General features: G+C 46.4%; 1 protein-coding gene across 3 annotated transcripts in view; it reads left to right on the top strand.

Annotated features, from left to right (window-relative positions):
* The first annotated feature begins 1,545 nt into the window (after nucleotides 1–1,545).
* Nucleotides 1,546–22,006, top strand: part of PADI4 (peptidyl arginine deiminase 4) — a 55,456-nt gene continuing 34,995 nt past the window's right edge. For 2 of the 3 annotated variants that reach the window (XM_016955012.3, XM_016955009.3), the window contains exon 1: nucleotides 1,547–1,676. In XM_016955012.3, coding sequence (XP_016810501.2) covers nucleotides 1,585–1,676 — 92 coding nt within the window. In that variant the 5' untranslated portion in view covers nucleotides 1,547–1,584. Of the gene's footprint in view, nucleotides 1,677–22,006 lie in introns of all 3 variants that reach the window. The other variant, XR_001718324.3, reaches the window with a different exon arrangement.

The following is a 22,006-nucleotide window of genomic DNA, read 5'->3' as shown; positions in this document are numbered from 1 at the left end:
TCATGCGGTCAGCCAGAGAAATTGGGTTTATTAACACTGTGTGCAGGCAGTCATGTAGATGCGTCAGAACGTCGGACCTGGCCACATCATCATCTGCTGGTACAGAAGATAAGTTTTGAGCCCAGAGAAGGTGGTCTGAATCCAGATCCCCACTGTAGGGCTTATGAGACCTTGGGGGTCTCACTCAATCTCTCTAAGTCTTTGTGGTCTCATCTACACTTGGGCATCCTGGTAGGACCCACTCCATGGGGATGTTGAGATGAGGCAGGATTTGAACTAAAGCCTGTTTGATCCCACAGCCTGACTCTGAATTAATGAGGCAAATTCTTTGCTTCAAAGCCAAAGCAAGCAAACAAAAAACAAACACAAGATATCCAACCCACGAAACGCTCTATGTTCACGCCAGACTCCCATGCATGCACCCTTTGAGTGCTCCTTGTTGGGACCCATCCACCACCCCCCAGTTGCTTCATTAAAGGCAGAGCCTGGCACCAATGGCCCAGGTGCAACCACAGCTCTGAGGCCACATGGGCATCCCCCTGGCAGGCGTGGCCCACACCTGCACTGTCTGGTCTGACACCCAGAGGCCCTGGCAAGAGGCAGGTATCCTGGAGCATGCAGAGAACATCAACTTCCATGCCAGGAAGCTCATCTTCTCTTCCCAGCTCTGCCGCATTCTAGCTCTGGCACCTTGGGCAAGAGCTAGTCACTTTTACTCTCTGAGCCTCAATTTTCCTTCTGTAAAATGGGTTGTAGTAATAAGCCCATATATACCTTGTATTGTAGCGAGATGTAGCTGTGATATAGTCTGGAAAGCACGTGTCATATAGACAGGCAGCTAATGAATCTCACACTCTGGAACTGGACACCTTTGGTTCCAATTCTGGCCCTACCACTCTCGAGCTGTGGAAGAACTGCACCTCCGTTTTCTCCTCTGTAAAATGGGTATAATAATGGCACCAACCTCAGAGGGCTGCTGTGAGGGTGAAATAAGGGGATAATGGTATGATCTAGTTCACAGGTTTGTCGTAATGAGCTATTCTATGTGAAGTGCAGGAAAACGTGCCTGGCATAGAGAATGTGAGCTGTCATGTGGGTGGCCCAGGTGGAGAGACTTGTCCCAAGCCTGGTTGGTCTTTGAACGTGTAGCCTGGCCTGTGACTGCTTACCTAAAATCTCCCCGCTTTTCCCACCATCTCCTCTCTGATATGCCTGTTTGACATAGGTGAGATTGGATAGATCAAGGTGTTCAGGGCCTCTAGGCAGGGATGGGACTGTGGGCATGAGGACCAGGACCCAACCCCTCAGCCCCACTCTCCACCCCAGGCTTTCTGAGCCATCCATCCTTCCCAAGAAACTGACAGAGCCACCCTGCCACTGGTACCAGCATTGACACCCATCTAGAGGTCCGAGGGGCAGCCCCAGGGCAGAGGAGATTTTGAGAGCCCACACCCCTGACCTGAGTGGGGAGGGGTTGAGCCTCTGGGCCACAGACCGCAGGTGCTGACTCATGGCCTCTGCCGGGCGATATAAAGGAACCAGCCCAGGGGCTTCCTACAGCCAGAGGGACGAGCTAGCCCGACGATGGCCCAGGGGACATTGATCCGTGTGGCCCCAGAGCAGCCAACCCATGCCGTGTGTGTGCTGGGCACCTTGACTCAGCTTGACATCTGCAGGTAAGAGGGGGGCCTTCTGGGGTTTTGGAGGCAGGTCAGGAGATGCTGGATGACCCAGTTCTACTGACACAGGAGCATGTGTTTGGCCCAGGCTCTAGGCTCCAGCCTCTGCAGCCACTGCCAGGGGAGTAGCTGGAGAGAGAAGACCCCAGCAGCCCTGGGAAGTGCCAGTCTCATGGCTGTGGGTTCTTTGCCATGTACAAGTGCAAATTCCCCAGGAACACACCACAGATAAATTATTATGGGGCAAACCAGGCCATCCGTCTCCCTGTCTTCATCGAGGCAACAGAAGCTTACAGAGAGTCTGTGACTTGCTCAAGGTCACACAGCAAGTGTGCCCTGGAAGTAAGGTTAGCCCCTGGGCCTCCTGGTTCACAGCACAGTTTGTTACCTCACATCTCTTAGCTAAGCCTCCCTCAGTGGGTGCGTAATAGCGTGGGTGGGGATGGCGAAACGGGGCTCTGTGGCGTGGCAGAGACTGAGGTAGGAAGCCTGGACCCGCTGCTGGCTAGCAAGGAGGCCTTGGGCAACTGAGCCTCAGTTTCCTCATCTGTGAAATGGGGATAATACTCACATCATGGGCTGGTTATAGGAATTCAATGTGAAAAAATGTGCAGATGTTGGCTGAGTACTTAGCACAGTGGTGGGCCCATCCTTGGTAGTTTTTATTTACTCATTCAACAAATGCTGTGTGCCATGCTCTGTGGCAGGGTCTGGGTTAAACAAGAGAGTTGAGGAATGCTCTCGGGGAGTGTGCAGGGTCATTGTTGTTATTGTAGAACAGGAATTAAAAGAAATTTTAAAATGTGTAAGTAAAAACTCAGTTCTATGTTAAAAAAAAAAAAACAATTTTCCCTGGGAAAAAAAAAAAAGAGGTGGAGTCCCTTAAAAATTAACTGCCTGTTTTTTTGTGGCTAGTGAGCCTTATTGCTCCTCTTTTTTCAGGCATTGTAAAGACCCTGTTTCTCCAGCTGTGCAGCTGCAAGGTCACTAGACAGATAAATTCAAGCTGTAAAAATTTTTTTCCTTAAAAAGTAAAAAATAATATAATGCATGTCTCAATTAAATAACTGTCTTTGTTTCTTACCTCTATAATATGCTTCCCCCCGCACAGATCTACCCCCGCCCCATGAAATGCTTAAAAGATAACTTAACTCTTTGTTCAGGGCTCAGTCTTTTTAAATGTTAGCCTGACTGAGCCAGTGAATCTAAATAATAAATCCTCCTCAACCCCTCGGTCTCTCTGATTCCTAAATTATCCTGCAACAATTGCTGTTGTCAGGAATAGGAGTGGTTGCCCCTGGCTTCCCCATCCCAGTCTGGGCATCGGTGGCCCTAGAATGGTGCCCATAGGAGTGCTGGGGACATTTCTTTGCAAGTGTCACTTACTGCCTGAGCCCCAGCAGCCAGAGAACAGCAGGAAATGTCAGGATGGTCTCCCAGGGCCACATGGTGGAGGCAGGAGACCAAGAAGTTGGGGAGAAAAGGAAAAAGAAAATCACCTGACATCATTTGAGGTGCCCCCAACTCCTCTGAGAATGGGTGTGGAGGAAATGACAGGGGCTGAAGCTAGCCCAGGGCCTCTCCCAGCATGCCCAGGCTAGCCCTCTACCCAGCGTCCATGAGTAGTAATCAAGATCACAAGTGCTTCCTCTGGCCCTAGAGAGGTGGGTGGACAGCTGGTCAGTGTTGGGCAGAGAGGAAGGCACTGCCCATTTCTCCCAGAAAGGATGGGGACTCCGGAGTTCACAGGGGCCTCTAAATCCTTCTTTTCTCCTCCTTCAGCCACACATTGAGCCTGTCACTCTATCCCCTGAACATCTCACATAACAATGGCTAATATTTACATCACACTTCCTACATTCAACTCATTCAATGGCCTTGGGAGGCAGGTAATGTTGTTATTCCCATTTTACAGAAGAGGAAACAGAGGCTCCAAGAAGTTAAGTAACCCACCTCAAGCCACACAGCTAATAAGTAGGGGAGCCAGGACTCAACCCAGGAAGCCTGACTCTAGGACCCTCCATTCTCCCCATGGGTCTCCGTTCCAGACCTTCCTGTCACTTCTTATCTGTTCTTAACATAGCCCCAGACAGCGCCTCCCTCCCATCTCCTGAGCAGCCATCAGCCTCTTCCTGAACCACACAGGTGGGAGGGCCACTCCCTCCTCACCTCCGCCCCTCATATGCATACCTCTATAACTTTGCTCAAGCCATTCTCTCTGTCCCCAAAGTCAGGAACCCAGGAGGCAGAGGTTGCAGTGAGCCAAGATTGGGCTAGTGCACTCCAGCCTGGGTGACAGAGTAAGACTCTGTCTCAAAAAAAAGAGGCAAAAACACCTAACCGAGGGTCACATAAATTAAAGGTGGCAAGCTGGGCACGGTGGCTTATGCCTGTAATCCCAGCACTTTGAGAGGCCAAAATGGGCAAATCACTTGTGGTCAGAATTTCGAGACCAGCCTGGCCAACATGGGGAAACCCCGTCTCTACTAAAAATACAAAAAAATTAGACCGGGCGCAATGGCTCACATCTGTAATCCCAGCACTTTGGGAGGCCGAGGCAGGCGGATCAAAAGGTCAGGAGATCGAGACCATCCTGGCCAACATGGTGAAACGCCGTCTCTACTAAAAATACAAAAATTAGCCGGGCGTGGTAGCACGCAGCTATAGTCCCAGCTACTTGGGAGGCTGAGGCAGGAGAATCGCTTGAACCCAGGAGGTGGACGCTGCAGTGAACCGAGATTGTGCCACTGAACTCCAGCCTGGGCAACACAGTGAGACTCCGTCTCAAAAAAAAAAAAAATTAGATGGGAGTAGTGGCACATGCCTGTAATCTCAACTACTCAGGAGGCTGAGGCACAAGAGTTGCTTGAACCTGGGAGGTGGAGGTTGCAGTGAGGCAAGATTGCACCACTGCACTCCAGCAAGGGCAACAGAGTGAGACTCTGTCTCAAAAAAAAAAAAAGCTAAAGGTGGCAAAGCCAGGACTGTCTGGCCCTAAACCCACCCTGCTTCGCAGTACACCCTGCCTCCAAATGCTGTGGAGTGGACTCCCCTGGGCACTGCTCCCTGTGGGCAGAGCTCATTCAACTTCCAAAGGATTTGGTAAAGGCCTAGAAGGGGTGGGGGTCCAGGAGGTGCCAACTGCAAAGGGCAGTGTGCATTCAGAAGCTGCCATCTATGGTCTCTCTTCTTCTTCCCAGGGTCTCCTTCTTCTTTTTTTTTTTTTTAAACGGAGTCTCGCTCTGTCCAGCCCAGGCTGGAGTGCAGTGGCAAGATCTTGGCTCACCGCAAGCTCCACCTCCCGGGTTCACGCAATTCTCCTGCCTCAGCCTCCCTAGTAGCTGGGACTACAGGCGCCTGCCACCATGCCTGGCTAATTTTTTTGTATTTTCAGTAGAGACGGTGTTTCACCGTGTTAGCCAGGATGGTCTCGATCTCCTGACCTCGTGATCCACCCGCCTCGGCCTCCCAAAGTGCTGGGATTACAGGCTTGAGCCACCGCGCCCAGCCGGGTTTCCTTCTGAATAGACCAGTTGGCATGACAGTGGGGAGCCTGGACAAGTCTGTTTGTCTCTCTGAGCCTCGGTTTACCCATCTGTAAAATGGGAAAATTAACACCCCTTCCTGGGTTACGGCGAAGATTGAATTATATAATGCACACAAAGTGTCTGGCAGAGGGGTCCCCTTTCCAATGCAAATCAAAGAAAATGACTAAAGTGAGTGTCAATCATTTTCAGAGGTTTATTTCCAAGGTTAAGGACGTGCCCAGAAAAAGAATACAGAAACAGGAAAAATCTGTAGTCCGTGCTTTTTCCTAAATGGGTCTGGGACTTCAATATTTAAAGGGAAAAGAGTGGGAATTGGGCCGGATGTGGTGGCTCTCGCCTGTAATCCCAGCACTTTAGGAGACCAAGGAGGGTGGATCACCTGAGGTCAGGAGTTTGAAACCAGCCCGGACAACATGGTGAAACCCCATCTCTACTAAAAATACAAAAATTAGCCGGGCGTGGTGGCAGACGCTTGTAATCCCAGCTACTCAGGAAGCTGAGGCAAGAGAATCACTTGAACCCAGGAGGCGGAGGTTGCAGTGAGCCGAGATTGCACCATTGCACTCCACCCTGGGCAACAAGAGTGAAACTCCGCCTCAAAAAAAAAAAAAAAAAAAAAAAGTGGGTATTGGGGCAAAGAGGAAGAAAGAAAAAAAAGATGGGTAGATAAGAGGTAAGTGGTTGCATTGAGACTTTGATCAGCTTTCACTGAATACATTTTCCGTGTGAGGTGGGGAGAGGAATAGTCACTTATGCCTTGAGCTCAGTGAATCTATATTGTCACAAATGATAAACATAGAGCAAGGGAAGAAATCAGATATGCATTTGTTGCAGGTAAGCAGAGGGATAACTTTGATTTCTGTCCTTTGTTCCATGCCTGTGAAGATAAGCTATTAACTTACATTGTCATGGTGAAATTCAACAGAACTGGTTCACGGGAAAGATCTTAGGGCTCACAAGGAATTTCCTTGTCGGCAAATTGTGAGGGAGATATGTAGCTTCTTTTTTTTTTTTTTAATCTTTGTAGCTATCTTATTTAGAAACAAAATGGGGCTGGGCATGGTGGCTCACGCCTGTAATCCCAACACTTTAGGAGGCTGAGGTGGGCAGATCATGAGGTCAAGGGATGGAGACCATCCTGGCCAACATGGTGAAACCCTGTCTCTACTAAAAATACAAAAATTAGCTGAGCATGGTGGCATGCGCCTGTAGTCCCAGCTACTCGCGAGGGTGAGGCAAGAGAATCTCTTGAACCTGGGAGGCGGAGGTTGCAGTGAGCAGAGACGGCACCACTGCCCTCCAGCCTAGGCGACAGAGCGAGACTCTGCCTCAAAAAAAAAAAAAGAAAGAAAGAAACAATGGTGCCAGGCGTGGTAGCTCATTCCTGTAATCCCAACACTTTGGGAGGCTGAAGTGGGCGGATCACTTGAGGTTAGCAGTTCAAGACCAGCCTAGCCAACATGGTGAAACCCCATCTCTACTAAAAATACAAAAACTTAGCCAGGCGTGGTGGTGCATGCCTGTAATCCCAGCTACTCGGGAGGCTGAGGCAGGAGAATTGCTTGAACCTGGGAGGCGGAGGCTGCAGTGAGCCAAGATCATGCCACGGTACTCCAGCCTGGGCGACAGTGCAAGACCTCGTCAAAAGAAAAAAAAAAAAAAAAGTAAAGGAAGGAAAGAAGGAAAGAAAGAAAGAAAATGGGAGGCAGATTTGCATGACCCAGTTCCTAGCTTGACTTTCCCTTTGGCTTAGTGAGTTTGGGGTCCCGAGATTTATTTTCCTTTGACAGCAGCGAGGACTGCATGAGCCTCTGTGTGTGAGAGTGGCAGACACTGAATGCCACCCTCATGGGGGTGGTTGGTCAGGAGATGGCGGATGCTGGAGTTGGAGGAATGATGTCACTGTCTGGGGCTCAAGTTCCCAGTGCTGACTGTTGGAGGGTATTGGAAGTTACAAGAAGATTCAGCTCTGGATGGTCTTATGATAACACATGTGGGTCACACGCTTGAGGGCACGCACACACCTGGTGTGAACCCCCAGATGTTTATGAAAGTTCCTTGTTTAGGAGCTGAGAACATCTGGAACACAGCCAGAGGAAGCACACTCATCTTAGAATCAAATCCCAGTGGCCCAGTTCCCAGCTGGCCCTTACCTCTCTGAGCCTCAGTTTCCCCATCTAGCAGAGAGAGTGGCTATAAAGGTGCCAGACCCACCCGTTTGTGCCCTTCTCCCTTCCCCTCTTGAGGAAGCCACATGGGACAGAGAGGGCTGAGGCGGACCTAGCCCCTCGGTCCACCTGCTGTGTGCCCCTCGGCCTCCATTGTCTTTTGAGCCCCTTATTCATCTTCTTGGTGGACCAGACACATGGCGTGTCCCTCTCCTGTCCCCATCCTCTGACCACAGTGCCCAGGCAGTTGGAAGGCCTGGCTTATCACTGAGGCTTTGAGAGAACGAAGGAAAACAACAGCACACAGAACCGAGAGAATGAGCCTCCAGGCTTTGGCAGAGAAACAAGAGCCTTGGTTAAGTTTTGGTTCGGCCAGGTAGGTGTATCATAAATGGAGGCACCTGAGCAGAAAGGCACCAGAGCCACTGGGGCATCTCCTGGCCGGGAACTGCCCCCTGGGCTGAGCTGTCTGCTGCTTCATTTATTGTTATTATTAGTAGCCATCCCATACTGAGCAGTTACCACATGCCGGGCCCTCCAAACCTTGCAACCACCCAGGAAGCAGGTCGACGTGATTCCCATTTTACAGAGAAGGAAGCTGAGGCCCAGGAGAGGTCAGTGGCTAGGCCAAGGTCACAGAGCCTGTCAGAAGCAGCCCAAGGTCATTGCCTCTCTCACTCCCTTCGAGGCTGCCTGCTGCTTCTGGCCTGGCCTGGGAGACGTTTCCCCCGGGCAGCTGAACCACTCCACCCCAGCTGGTCAGCAGGAGAGTATCTGATCCCAAACTGCTCCAACCAGCTGGTGATGGCTGAGTGCAAAACCACAAGCACATGCTGTGCCCTGGCTGGCTGGTGTAGACAGACTGGCCTGCTGTGGTATGTGGTGTGTTGGGAATTCGTATGTTCCGTTCACACTGACCCTGGCAATCTCCCCGAGGCCCAGGTCAGTGCCACCCGGGGTGATGACAAGCCAGCCATCCTGCTCCCCACCCCCGTCAGCATGGGAACCAGGCTGGGAGCAGGTGGGAAAGCCACCACCTGAGCTGAGGGGACAGGCAGGGACAGCCATGGCTTGAGTTTAGCAGATGTAGAATGACGTCCTTGTCAAGGAGGACTGGGGGGAGTCCACAAGGGAACCCCAGATTTTCCACCTTGTCCCATCCACCTTTGTCCTCAGCACAAGGTCTGGTACACAGTGAGGGGTGAGTGAGTGTGTGGTGATTGATTGATTGAATGAACGAATGAAGGAATGAGTGTGTGTTTTAAGGGAAACTATGCCTGTCACACAGGAGGTGCTATTTAAGTGTTTGTTGAGTGAATGAAAGAAAGTTGAGAGCAGGAAGGGTGTCATTCCTCTTTGCATCCCCTATAATGTGTGGGACGTACTTGGCACTCAGTTATCATGAAATCTTTTTGCAACAAGAGCAGGTGGAGGATAAAAGGGAAAGAGAGAAAAATTGAGAGGGAGATGGAGAGAAAGAGAACATACTCAAAAACATTCCACCATCCTGACATCAGCCACTACCATCCCTTACAGCGCAGGAGCCCCTACATCCCAGGCCACTGGGACATGGTTTTTTGCTTCCATGGCCCTTCAGGGAGGACCCCCAACACTGGCTCCTTTGGTCAAAGACTGCAGTGTGAGTTCAACAGGAGCGAGAGAAGGGGAGGAGCAAGTAAAAGAAAACTTTCTAAAAATCGGTGCCTGCTGTGACCCACGCCCTTTTCTCATACCTTCCCCTGTAGCCCTGGGAAAGAGGAATTCTTCCTTTCCATTTTTGGAGAAAATTCTGGGATCCTACACTGGGTTCCCATTCAGGGGCTGCTCTCTCAACCCCCAGTCCCCACCCACGGTGACCTCACAGGCCCCAGGGCTACACCTGTCACTTGAACCTGGCTGCCTCCCTGATGACCCACAGCTCTGCCCTGACCCCTCCTCTCTCGGCCCCTATCCACAGGGTGCCTCCACCCAGATGGCCCAGCAAAAACAAAACCAGCCTGGCTCCCTGCCTTTTCCTCCTCCTGATGAGGAGGCTGCCACCCCCATCTTCCCATTTATGTCGATAACACTCCTGGCTGGATGCAGTGGTTCACGCCTATAATCCCAACACTTTGGGAGGCCAAGGTGGGCTGATCACATGAGGCCAGAAGTTTGAGACCAGCCTGGTCAACATGGCGAAACCCCGTCTCTACTAAAAATACAAAAATTAGCTGGGCATGGTGGTACACGTCTGTAGTCTCAGCTACTAAGGAGGCTGAGGCAGGAGGCTGAGGCAGGAGAATCATTTGAACCTGTGAGGTGGAGGTTGCTGTGAGCCGAGATCACACCACTGCACTCCAGCCTGGGTGACAGAGCAAGACTCTGTCTCAAAAATAAATAAATAGCCAGGCACGGTGGCTCACGCCTGTAATCCCAGCACTTTGGGAGGCTGAGGTGGGCAGATCACGAGGTCAGGATATCGAGACCATCCTGGCTAACACAGTGAAACCCCGTCTCTAGTAAAAATACCAAAAAATTAGCCAGGCCTGGTGGCGGGCACCTGTAGTCCCAGCTACTTGGGAGGCTGAGGCAGGAGAATGGCATGAACCTGGGAGGTGGAGCTTGCAGTGAGCCAAGATCGCACCACTGCACTCCAGCCTGGGCGACAGAGTGAGACTCCGTCTCAAAATAAATAAATAAATTAATAAATAAATAAATTAATTAAAATAAATAAATAAAATAACACCCCTGCCCAAAAACAACCCCCCCACCCGTCTCCCCTGCCCCGCGCCCAGCTTCTATCTGTAGCTGCATTTCAGCCGGGCATTCAGTAGAAGCTGTGGGACTGCATGACTGGGACAGAGCCTCAGTGTGCTCATCTGTGAAATGGGAAGAGGGATGCCTGCCTCACAGTAGCAAGACCTCATAGTGCAGCCGTGAATGTTCAGCCGATGAGACAGTGTGTGTAGAACGCCAGGCTCACAGTAGCTCTCAACAGATACCAGTGTATGCATTCTCTCCAGCCTCAGTTTCTTCATTTGTAGAAGGGGAACTCCAATAGTACCTATGTCGCAGAGTTGTCATGGAGATGCCTGTAGAGACGGGGTTTAGCCATGTTGCCCAGGCTGGTCTCAAACTTATGGACTCAAGCAATCCACCTGCCTCAGCTTCCCAAAGTGCTAGGGTTACAGGCATGAGCCACCATGCCTGGCTGTGCGTATGGCTTTTCTGCATAAGAAAATAGCAATAACAATGCATGCCACAGACATAATGCCGATGGAGTCTCGCTCTTGTCGCCTAGGCTGGAGTGCAATGGTGAGATCTTGGCTCACTGCAATCTCCACCTCCCAGGTTCAAGCAATTCTCCTGCCTCAGCCTCCTGAGTACCTGGGATTACAGACACCCACCACCACCCCTGGCTAATTTTTTTGTATTTTTAGTAGAGACGGGGTTTCACCATGTTGGCCAGGCTGGTCTCGAACCCCTGACCTCGTGATCCGCCCGTCTCGGCCTCCCAAAGTGCTGGGATTACAGGCTTGAGCCACCATGCCTGGCCATCATAATGCTTTATTTATTCTGTCCTGTGCATCATGGCATGGTTCCCTCAGATTCCACTCAAAAATCAGGGTAATTCAGCAAACTCGTATTAGCATCTTCTTTGCAGTGGTTCTCACACTTAAGTATGTATCAAAAGCATCTGGAGAGCGTGTTAAAACACAGATTGCCGCCGGGCACTGTGGCTTACGCCTGTAATCCCAGCACTTTGGGAGGCCAAGGCAGGAGGATCACTTGAGGCCAGGAGTTCGAGACCAGCCTGGGAAACATACTGAGACTCTCATCTCTATAAAAATGTTTTTTAAATTAGCTGGATGTGGTAGTGTGTGCCTGTAGTCCCAGCTACTCAGGAGGCTGAGGCCGGAGGATTACTTGAGCCCAGGAGTTCAAGTCTGCCGTGAGCCATGATTGTGCCTCTGCATTCCAGCAAGACTTCCTCTCAGAAAAACCAAAACAAACAAAAAACACACACTTCTGGGCCCCACTCCTAGAGTTTCCAACTCAGTAAGTCTGAGTGGAGCCCAAGAATCTGCATTTTTAACAAATTCCCCAGTGAGGCAGATGCTGCTGTTCCGAAGACCACACTTTGGGAAGCACTGGTCTTTAGGAAGTGCTGGATGCTGGGCACAGCAGGGTGGCACCAATGCAGAAAAAGAGGTAGTCGTGATGTGGCAGGAATGGCACCAGGCTGGGCTGCAAGAGGACCCAGACCTGCCATTATCAGCCAGCACCCAGACACGTCACTTTGCCTCTCTGAACCTGTTTTCTCATCTGTAAAAGAATAACAATGGCTCACTCATAGGATGATTGTGAAAACAAAGGTTAATGGCCACACAGAGAAAGGTGATTAGCTTGTCATCTGCTGCAGGCATGTGAACACCAACTCAGGCAACAGTGTCAGGACGGGAGAAGGTGCCAAGACCGAAATGTCACTGAGGATGACAGAAATTCTAAATGTCAAACTCCCAAATGGAGGCGGGGAGAATAACCTGACTGCTGAGTGTGTCTTAATGTCTTGATCAGACTTCCCGTGACTTTGAGCTCTGAAAAAACATTTTTATATTTTCACCTTTTGCCGTTCATATGCACACAAGGCGAAAATTGGCATGCTGATTTTTTTTCTTTGAGATGGAGTCTCGCTCTATCGCACAGGCTGGAGTGCAGTGGCGCGATCTTGGCTCACTGCAAACTCCGCCTCCCGGGTTCATGCCATTCTCTTGCCTCAGCCTCCCGAGTAGCTGGGACTACAGGCACCCGCCACAACACCCGGCTAATTTTTTTTGTATTTTTAATAGAGATGGGGTTTCACCATGTTAGCCAGGATGGTCTCGATCTCCTGACCTTGTGATCCACCCGCCTCGGCCTCCCAAAGTGCTGGGATTACAGGCGGGAGCCACTGCGCCCAGCCTTTTTTTTTTTTCTTTTTGTGGAGACAGGGTCTTGCTATTTTGCCCAGGCTGGTAGAAAGCAGTCCTCCCACCTCAGCCTCCCAAAATGCTGGGATTACAGGCGGAAGCCATCGTGCCTGGCCAGTATACTAACTTTTAAAAAAATCTACTACCACATGCCCCTTGCTTCTTCCTTTTTCTTAGGAAGATGCTGATTTTGGTTCAAGTGTTTTTTTGATTGTCTGCCACTTTTCCAGACCTCAGCCATCATATCACTCAAGAGTACAGGGTTTTACCTAGGATCAAGAGAGAGACAGAGGCATGGCGTGGTGGCTCATGTCTGTAATCCCAGCACTTTGGAAGGCCAAGATGGGAGGATCCCTTGAGCCCAGGAGTTCAAGACCAGTCTGGAGATAAGGAGACTCCATCTCTACAAACAATAATTATTTTAAAATTAGCCAGGGGTGATGACATGTACCTGTGGTCCCAGCTACTCAGGAGGCTGAGGTGGAAGGGTCACTTCAGCCTGGGAGGTTGAGTTGCAGTGCACTGTGCTTAAAAAAAGAGAGAGAGAGACATTCAAAGACAGAGAGTGTATTAGTTTCCTATTTGTTAAAAGAAACACAAGACAAATTAAATTTAACAGCTTAGTGGAGCAAAGAACCATTAGTGAATCAGGCAGCTCCCTTTACCCAAACCAGAATAGGTTCAGAAAGACTCAGGAGCTGCCACATGGTTGAACAATATTTACGGACAGAAAAACGAAAGTGACCCACAGAGCACAGAAGCGAGGCTCAGAAACAGCTGGATTGACTACAGCTCGGCATCGGCCTCATTTGAACATGGTTTGAACAGTTGGCTGCCTGAGATCAGCCAAAACAGTGCTTGGTATAAAAGTAGGTCACGGGCTGTTTACACCTCCAGTTAAGTTACAGTTTACTCTACACGAAAAAACCTTTCAGCCGAACTTAAAATACCTAAGGAGGCAGCTGTGGGGTAAACTTAATATAACACATTGCTGCTGTAACAAATCACTACAAACTTAGTGACTTCAAACAGCACAAATTTATTACCTTCCAGTTTGCAAGATCAGAAGTCCAAAAAATGAATCTTACTTGGCTAAAATCAAGGTGTTGGCAAGGCTGCATTCCTTCTGGAAGCTCCAGGGGCGAACCCATTCCTTGCAGCTTCTATAGGTGCCCGCATTCCTTGGCTTGTGGCCCCTTCCAGCAACAGCATCGCTCTGATCTCTGCTGCCATCACCACAGTTTCCCTGACTCAGACCCTCCTGCCTCCCTCTTATAAAGACCTTTGTATTACTGGAAAGTGGTCCCAATCCAGACCCCAAGAGAGGGTTCTTGAATTTTGCCCAAGAAAGAATTCAAGGTGAATCTATAAAGTGAAAGCAAGTTTATTAAGAATGCGAAGGAATAAAAGAATGGCTACTCCATAGACAGAGCAGTCCCAAAGGCTGCTGGTTGCCCATTTTTATGGTTATTTCTTGATTAAATGCTAAACAAGGGGAGGATTATTCATGAGTTTTCAGGGTAAAGGGTGGGCAATTCCCTGAACTGAGGGTTCCTCCACTTTTTAGACCATATAGGGTAACTTCCAAGCGTTGCCATAGTATCCGTAAACTGTCATGACGCTGGTGGGAGTGTCTTTTAGCATGCTAATGTATTATAATTAGTGTATAACGAGCAGTGAGGAAGGACAACCAGAAGTCACTCTCGTCATCATCTTGGTTTTGGTGGGGTTTGGCCAGCTTCTTTACTGTCACCTGTTTTATCAGCAAGGTCTTTATGACCTGTGTCTTGTGCTGACCTCCTATCTCATCCTGTGACTTAGAATGCCTAACTTACTGGGAATGCAGCCCAGCAGATATCAGCCTTATTTTACGCAACCCCTATTCAAGATGGAGTTGCTCTGGTTCAAATGCCTCTGACACTTGTGGTTACATTGGGCCCATCTGGCTAATCTAGGATAATCTCCCCATCTCAAGATCGTTAACTTAATCACATTTGCAAGTTTCCTTTTCTGTGTAAGGTAACATATTCGCAGGTTTGGGGGACTAGGGTGTGGTCATCTTTGGGAGACCATTGTTCTGCCTACCACAGAGGGCTGATCTCATTTTGAGGAAGAAATCCCCTTTGGTTGGAGTGATAAAGGGAGGATTCAATGGCAGAGAACCCACTGAGATGGGCCTTCGGGGCTGGATTGGATTCTGCAAGAAGGATGTGGGAAGGAAGGGCCCTCCAGATGAGGGGCAGGTGAGAAGCAAAGCCCGGGAGATGAGAAAGTGGGGGGCAGGTGCAGGGAACTGTGGGCCATTCAGTCTGACCATAGCACAGGGAGAGCAGCACGGGGGACCACTGGGGGCCAGGCCAGGGCCCACCCTCACTCTCTTTATGAAGCAGAGATCCAATATACCTAACTCTTGAGTTTGGGAAAGTGACTTCACCTCTCTGTGCCTCAGTTTACTCATCTGTAAAATGAACAGTACCCGCCTTACAGGCTAGTGGTGAGAACCGAATTAGTTAACGTGTGGAAAGAATGTGAACAGTGCCTGGAGCACAGTAAATTGCCTGTAAGTAATTGCTGTCATTTAAGAATGTGAAATTGACTTCGTGAGGGTAGAATGAGAGCCCAAGCCAGGGTGGGCAGGAGATGGAATGAAATCTCCTCTTCTGTCTACTTCAGACCTCTTAGGTTCTTCAAAGGCTATGTCAAATTCCATCTCCTGAAGGATCAACATCAGAATGTTAGTGATTGTCTTGTAAATCAATGAAAATGACCAAGACGAGTGTCAATCATTTTAGAAGGTTTATTTGCCAAAGTTAAGGACCCGTGTCTGGGAGGCAGGTCCATGCCCTTCTCTGAAGATGATTTTGAGGCCTTGGATATTTAAAGGAGAAAGGGCGGATAATGGAAGAAGATGAAGAAATTTTTTTAATGTGTGGGTGGATAAGAGACAAACAGTTGCATCCTTTTGAGTCTTTGATCAGCCTTTTACTGAAAACACCATTTTCGTGTGAGGCAAGGTAGAGGAGTAGTCACTTATGCATTCATCTAGCTCAGTGAATCTGCATTTTTACATGAGATTACATAAATATAGCGGAGAGGAAGCAATTACATATGCATTTGTCTCAGGGGAGCAGAGGGATGACTTTGAGTTCTGTCCTCTGTCCTGTACCTGTAAAGATAAGCTCTGTCCTTTGCCCTGTACCTGTAAAGATAAGCTATCAGCCGGGCGTGGTGGCTCATGCCTGTAATCCCAACACTTTGGGAGGCCAAGGCGGGTGGATCACCTGAGGTCAGCAGTTTGAGACCAGCCTGACCAATATGGTGAAACCCTATCTCTACTAAAAATACAAAAAATTAGCCGGGAGTGGTGGCATGCACCTGTAGTCCCAGCTACTTGGGAGGCTGAGACAGGAGAATTGCTTGAACCTGGGAGGTGGAGGCTGCAGTGAGCTGAGATTGCACCACTGCACTCTAGCCTGGGTGACAGAGTGAGACTCCATCCCAAAAAAAAAAAAAAAAAGATAAGCTATAAATGTACAATTGCTAGGGAGAAATTCAACAGAACTGTTTTAGGGTAAAGATCTTTGGGGCCCACAGGGAATTTCCTTGTGGGCCAATTGTGAGGGAAGTATGTAGCTTTTTATCTTTATAGTTATTTTATTTATGAACCATGAGAGGCAGGTTTGAGGGACCCAGTTCCCAGGACTCTTCCCTTTGGCTTAGTGAGTTTGGGGTCCCAAGATGTATTTTCCTTTCACAGTCTGTAAATGGTAAGATTCATTTTCTTCTAGGCAATATATGTCTTCTTCCCTCCCTCCCTTCTTTCTTTCCTTCTTCTTTCTCTTTTTCTCTCTTTCTCCCCTTCTCCCCCTCCCACTTCTTCTTTCTTCTGGTATACTGTATTAGCTATCTATACTGTGTAACAAATTGTCCCAAAACTTAGTGGCTCAAAATGATAACATTTATTATATCATAATTTCTATAGGTTAGCAATCCAGTATGGTTTAGCTGGGTTCTCTGCTTCACGGTTTCTCATAATCAAGGTATCGGTAGAGCCGTAGTCATGCTAAGGCTCCACCAGGGAAGGTGACACTTCCAAGCCCACTCATATGGCTGTTGGTAGGATTCGGGGCCTTGCAGGGTGTTGGAACCTCAGTTCCTCCCTGGCTGTTGGCTGGAAGCCTCCCTCAGTTTCCTGCCACGTTGGCCTCTCCATAGCTCACAAAATGGCAGCTTGCTTCATCAAGGTGAGCAAGGCAAGAGACAGGCAGAGAGAGAGGCAGAGAGAGAGACAGAGAGAGAATTCTATTGTAAGCTTATGACAGAAGTGATATTCCAGCACTTTTACCATTTTCCGTTGGTTAGAAGGAAGTCAGTAGGTCCAGCCCACACTCAAGGGGAAAGAATTACACAAGGGCATGAACAGCAGAGACGGGAATTACTGGGGACCATCTTAGAAGTCTGTCCACCATATACTTTTCCTGTAGTTTCCTAATTCTTTATAATGAATACATATAACTCTTAATATAGAGACAAATATTCAATACAAAGATAAAAATAGAAAATGTAATCCTAAGCCAGGTACTGTGATTCATGCCTGTAATCCCAGCACTTTGGGAGGCCAAGGCGGCAGATCACTTAAGTCTAGGGGTTCAAGACTAGCCTGCATGACATGGCAAAACCCCATCTCTACAAAAATACAAAAATCAGCTGGGTGTGATGGTGCACGCCTGTAGTCCTGGCTACTTGGGAGGCTGAGATGAGAGGCTAGCTTAAGCCCAGGAGGCAGAGGTTGCAGTGAGCTGAGATCACACCACTACACTCCAGCCTGGGCAACAGAGATCTCACCTCAAAAAACAAGCAAACAAACAACAACAACAACAACAAAACAAACAAACAAACAAACAAAAAACACATGTAATCCTAAGTGTTTCTGTGACCTTATGTGGACGGAGTTCTGCCTCTCTAGGGATTGTCCACTGTGAATCCACTATAATTTATTAGCTATTCTTTTGTGGGTATTTAGACCATGTTTCATTGTTCACATTACAGAAAGGGCTGCTCTGAACTTTCTTGAACATGTATCCTAGTGAACACATGAAAGAGATTCTCCAGAGTATCTGCCTAGAAGTCAAATTGCTGGGTTTGGGGTTGGCTAATAACACCAAGTTGGGTTTTTTTTGTTTTGTTTTGTTTTTTTGCAAAATGGTTAATTTCACACTCCAGTAAGCAGTGTGTTAGAGTTTCTGTTGAATCGTGTCATTTATAGTGTTATTTTTCACCAATTGAGTGGGTATAAAACCCTATTTCTTTATGGTGTTAACCTTTTCATTCTCTTACTTGTTAGTAAGGTGAAATGCCTCTTCATGTTTTCATGTTGATTTGCCTAAGTTCTTTAAATAGTCTGCATGCTAAGCCTTTGTTGGTTTTATTTTGTGAATATATTCTCCTTACATTGTGCTTGTCTTTTTACTTTATATTGTCTTTTGATTAACAGAATTTATTTTCTTTTTTAATTTTTAAATTGATGTTAATTTTTTAAAAAATAGAAACAGGGTCTCACTATGTTGCCCTGGCTGGCCTTGAACTCCTGGCTCAAGTGATCTTCCCACCTTGGCCTCCCAAAGCACTGGGATTAAAGGTGTGAGCCACTGCACCTGGCCTATTTATTTACATCTAGTTGAATTTTTTGATCTTTTCCTTCAGGTTTACTGGTTTTGAGTCTTGTTTCAGAGAAAGCATAAATATGTTATCCTGTATCCTCTTTTAGAGATTCAAAGTTCTGACTTTCACATTTAAGTCTTTATCTCCCTCCAGCTGATTTTTGTGTATGGTGTGAGGCTGGGATCAATTTAATTATTTTTCCAATTTAGTATTTTCTATATGAATGAGCAATTGCTCCAGCAACATTTATGATATAGTCTCTACTACCTCCAGCCATCTGCAAGCCTATTTCTGTCGTAGATCAAGTTGTATGTCCTTTAAGTTTTATCCTTCCTTTGTCTTGGCCTGAGCCATTAAAACCCCATCTTAAGTTCCATGGCTTTATAGGAAGTCTTATACCTGGTTGAGAAAGTGCCTCACCTTTTACTACTTTCCTTTACAAGTACCTTGACCAACTTAGTTCCTGGATTTCTCGTGTAGATTTAAAAATCAACTTGTCAAGTTCCATAAGAAACCCTAAAATTCCATTGAATATATAAATCCATTGGAGAGAATCCATACCTTTATGGCAACAAGCCTTCCTAACCATATACATAGTATTTCTATTTATTTGGATCTTCTCTAATGGCTTTCAATAAAGTTTGAATATTTTCTTCATAAAAATCTTACACATTTTGCTAGATTTATCCTAGGTACTTTACAGTATTTTTTCCTTTTGTAAATTATATCAGTTTTTTTAAAAATTGTTTTCTTCTTAAAGAAATGGTTTGCTAGAAAAAAGAAAAATATTTGTTTCCTATTTATTGCTGATGTATAGAAATGTAATTTATTTTTTCCTCTTTATTAGTCACCTTATTAAACTTTTGTCTTTTTATTTATTTTTAATTTTTAAAAAAGTTTAATTCACTCTTTTGGAGTTTGCAGACAACTGTATTTTCTGTCAATATTGGCAGTTTTTTTCTTACTTTTCACTCTTTATATCTTTTACTTTATGTCTTTTTTTCTCTTGCTGCAGTGGTTAGAATCATCCACACAATGTCAAAAAGATGTGACTTTTTGATCCCTACCACGTTCCTGATTTTTTTTTTTTTTTTTAAACAGAGTCTCACTCTGTTACCCAGGCTGGAGTGCAATGGCACAATCTTGACTCACTGCAACCTCTGCCTCCCAGGTTCAAACGATTCTCATGCCTCAGCCTCCCCAGTAGCTGAGATTACAGACGTGCACTACCCAGTTAATTTTTGTATTTTTAGTAGAGACAGGGTTTCGCCACGTTGGCCAGGCTGGTCTCCAACTCCCGACCTCATGGGATCTGCCCACCTCAGCTTCCCAAAGTTCTAGGATTACAGGCATGAGCCACTGCACCCAGCCCCATGTTTCTGACTTTAAAGGGAAGGTTTTCACATTTTCCCTGTCAAACAGGACGTTCTCTGTGGGTCTTTTGTTAACCTTTTATCAACTATCTACAGAAAAAAAAAATCTGCTTTATCTTCAGTAATATTTCTTTTGCTTTCCTAATATTTTTTTCTCTTGATCAATGTTGCCAGAGATTTGTCAGTTTTATTGGTCTTTTCTAAGAACCAACTTTTGGCTTTATTGATTTGTTTTATTATTTCACAGATTTCTTCCAACTTTATTTTATTTTGGGATGTTACATTACATTTTCTTTTTCTATTAATTTTCAGCTTTTACTTTCTTTTTAAAAATATAAACATTTAAGGCATAAAGTATCACTTTTACATCTCCCCAAAAGTTTTGAAAATAGTATTTTAGTTATTGCTCAGTCCTAAGTATTATTACTTAATTTCCATTATTAATTGTCCTTTGACTTGTAAGTAAATGAGATGTCTGGTTTTAAATTTCCAAATGTATGGTGCTTTTAAAAACATACTTTATACTAGTGACTTCTAACTTAGTTACATTATGATCAGAGACTCTGCTACCCATATATTACCTATGCTTTAATGTTTGTCACACTGTCGTTGACTTGCTTTATGGCCAATTACATAGTCACTTTTTTAAATGACCCATGACCCGTGTGTGCTTTGCTTGGGAAAATGTATATTTGCTACTTGTGGGATACACAATTCTATATATATCGACTAAATCAACTTTGTTAATTATGTTAGCAAAATCTGTATCATTACTTAATTTTTATCTGCTTAATCTATTGTTGATTGAGAAAGAAGAGTTGAAATCTTCAACTCTGATGGTGGTTTTGTCAACTTCTTTTCCCTATGAATGTATTTCTATTAATGTTTGCCTTATATGCTTTTTTTTTTTTTTTTTTTGAGACACAGTCTCACCCTCTCACTCTGTCACCCAGGCTGGGGTACAGTGGTGCAATATTGGCTCACTGCAACCTCTGCCTCCCAGGCTCAAGTGATCTTCCCACCTCTGCCTCCTGAGTAACTAGGACTACACGTGCATGCCACAGTGCCTGGCTAATTATTTTGTATTTTTTGTAGAGATGGGGTTTTACCATATTGCTCAGGCTGGTCTTAAACTCCTGGGCTCAGGCGATCTGCCCACCTTGGCCTCCCAATGTGTTGGTATGAGCCACCATGCCCAGCCTTGCTTTATATATGTTGAGGCTCTTATTAGATGCATACAAGTTTAGAATATCTTCTAGGTAAGTTAAACCGTATATCATTAGGTTGTAATCCTCTCTATTGTTACCAATGTGTTTTGTCTAATAATTCATTCTTCTGATATTAATATATCCATCCCAGCTCTCTTTGAGTTAGCATTTGCTTAATGTATCTTTTTTCCTTTTTAAAAATTTTTCAACTTTTCTGGATCGTTATATTTTAGATGTGTTTCTTATAAACAGTATATTACTGGATTTTGTTTATTTAATGAAAACTCTCTTTTAACTGGCAATATTAATCCTGTTATATTTATTTTGATTATTTACTTTTTTTTTTTTTTTGAGATGGAGTCTCGCTTTGTCACCCAGGCTGGAGTACAGTGGCGTGATCTCAGGTTACTGCAACCTCTGCCTCTCGGGTTCAAGCAATTCTCCTGCCTCAGCCTCCCAAGTGGCTGAGATTACAGGCATGTACAACCATGCCCAGCTAATTTTTGTATTTTTTTTTTAGTAGAGACTGGCTTTTGCCACGTTGGCCAGGCTGGTCTCAAACTCCTAACCTCAAGTGATCCTCTCACCTCAGCCTCCCAAAGTGCTGGGATTACAAGCGATTATTTACATATTTGGATTTGTTCTCACCAATCTTTTATTTTTATTTGTCCAATTTCTCCCTATGTGGCCTTTTCTCTTTCCTTGCTTTTTTGGAAGGCAGTTCTCCTATTCATTTTCTTATTATTGCATTTTTCCCATGTGTAGAAATTTATAAATGCTATTTCTATTATTTTGGTGAATATCTTTATTTATTTTATTTCTTAAAGACAGGTTCTCACTCTGTTGCCCAGGATGGAGTGCAGATGTTGTGGAGTGCAGAATCATGGCTCACTGCATCCTTGACCTCCTGGACTCAAGTGATCCTCTTTCCTCAGCATTTTGAGTATCCATGACTACAAGCACAAGCCACCATACCCAGCTAATTGTTTTATTTTTTGTAGAGACAGGATCTCCCTATGTTGCCCAGGCTGGTCTCAAACTCCTGGCAAACAATCCTCCTGCCTTGGCCTCCCAAAGCGCTGGGATTATAGGCATGAGCCACTGTGCTCGGCCAAAGACCTTTAAAAGTATAGGCCAGGCACATAAAAGTTTAGGCCAGGCACAGTGGCTCATGCCTGTAATCCCAACACTTTGGAAGACCAAGGCAGAAGGATTGCTTGAGGCCAGGAGTTTGAGACCAGCCTGGGTAACATAGCGAGACTCTGTCTCTACAAAAAATTTTAAAAATTAGCTGGGTGTGGTGGCATGCACCTGTAGTCCCTGCTACTTGGGAGGCTGAGACACGAGGATCACTTGAGCATAGGAGGTCAAGGCTGCAGTGAATTGTGATCACGTCACTGTCCTCTACCCTGGGTGACAA

This window comes from Pan troglodytes, chromosome 1 (genome assembly GCF_028858775.2).
Source record: "Pan troglodytes isolate AG18354 chromosome 1, NHGRI_mPanTro3-v2.0_pri, whole genome shotgun sequence".
NCBI classification, from domain to species: Eukaryota; Metazoa; Chordata; class Mammalia; order Primates; family Hominidae; genus Pan; species Pan troglodytes.
The sequence above is the reverse complement of the archived record's forward strand: the minus strand, read 5'-3'. Positions and strand labels throughout refer to the sequence as shown.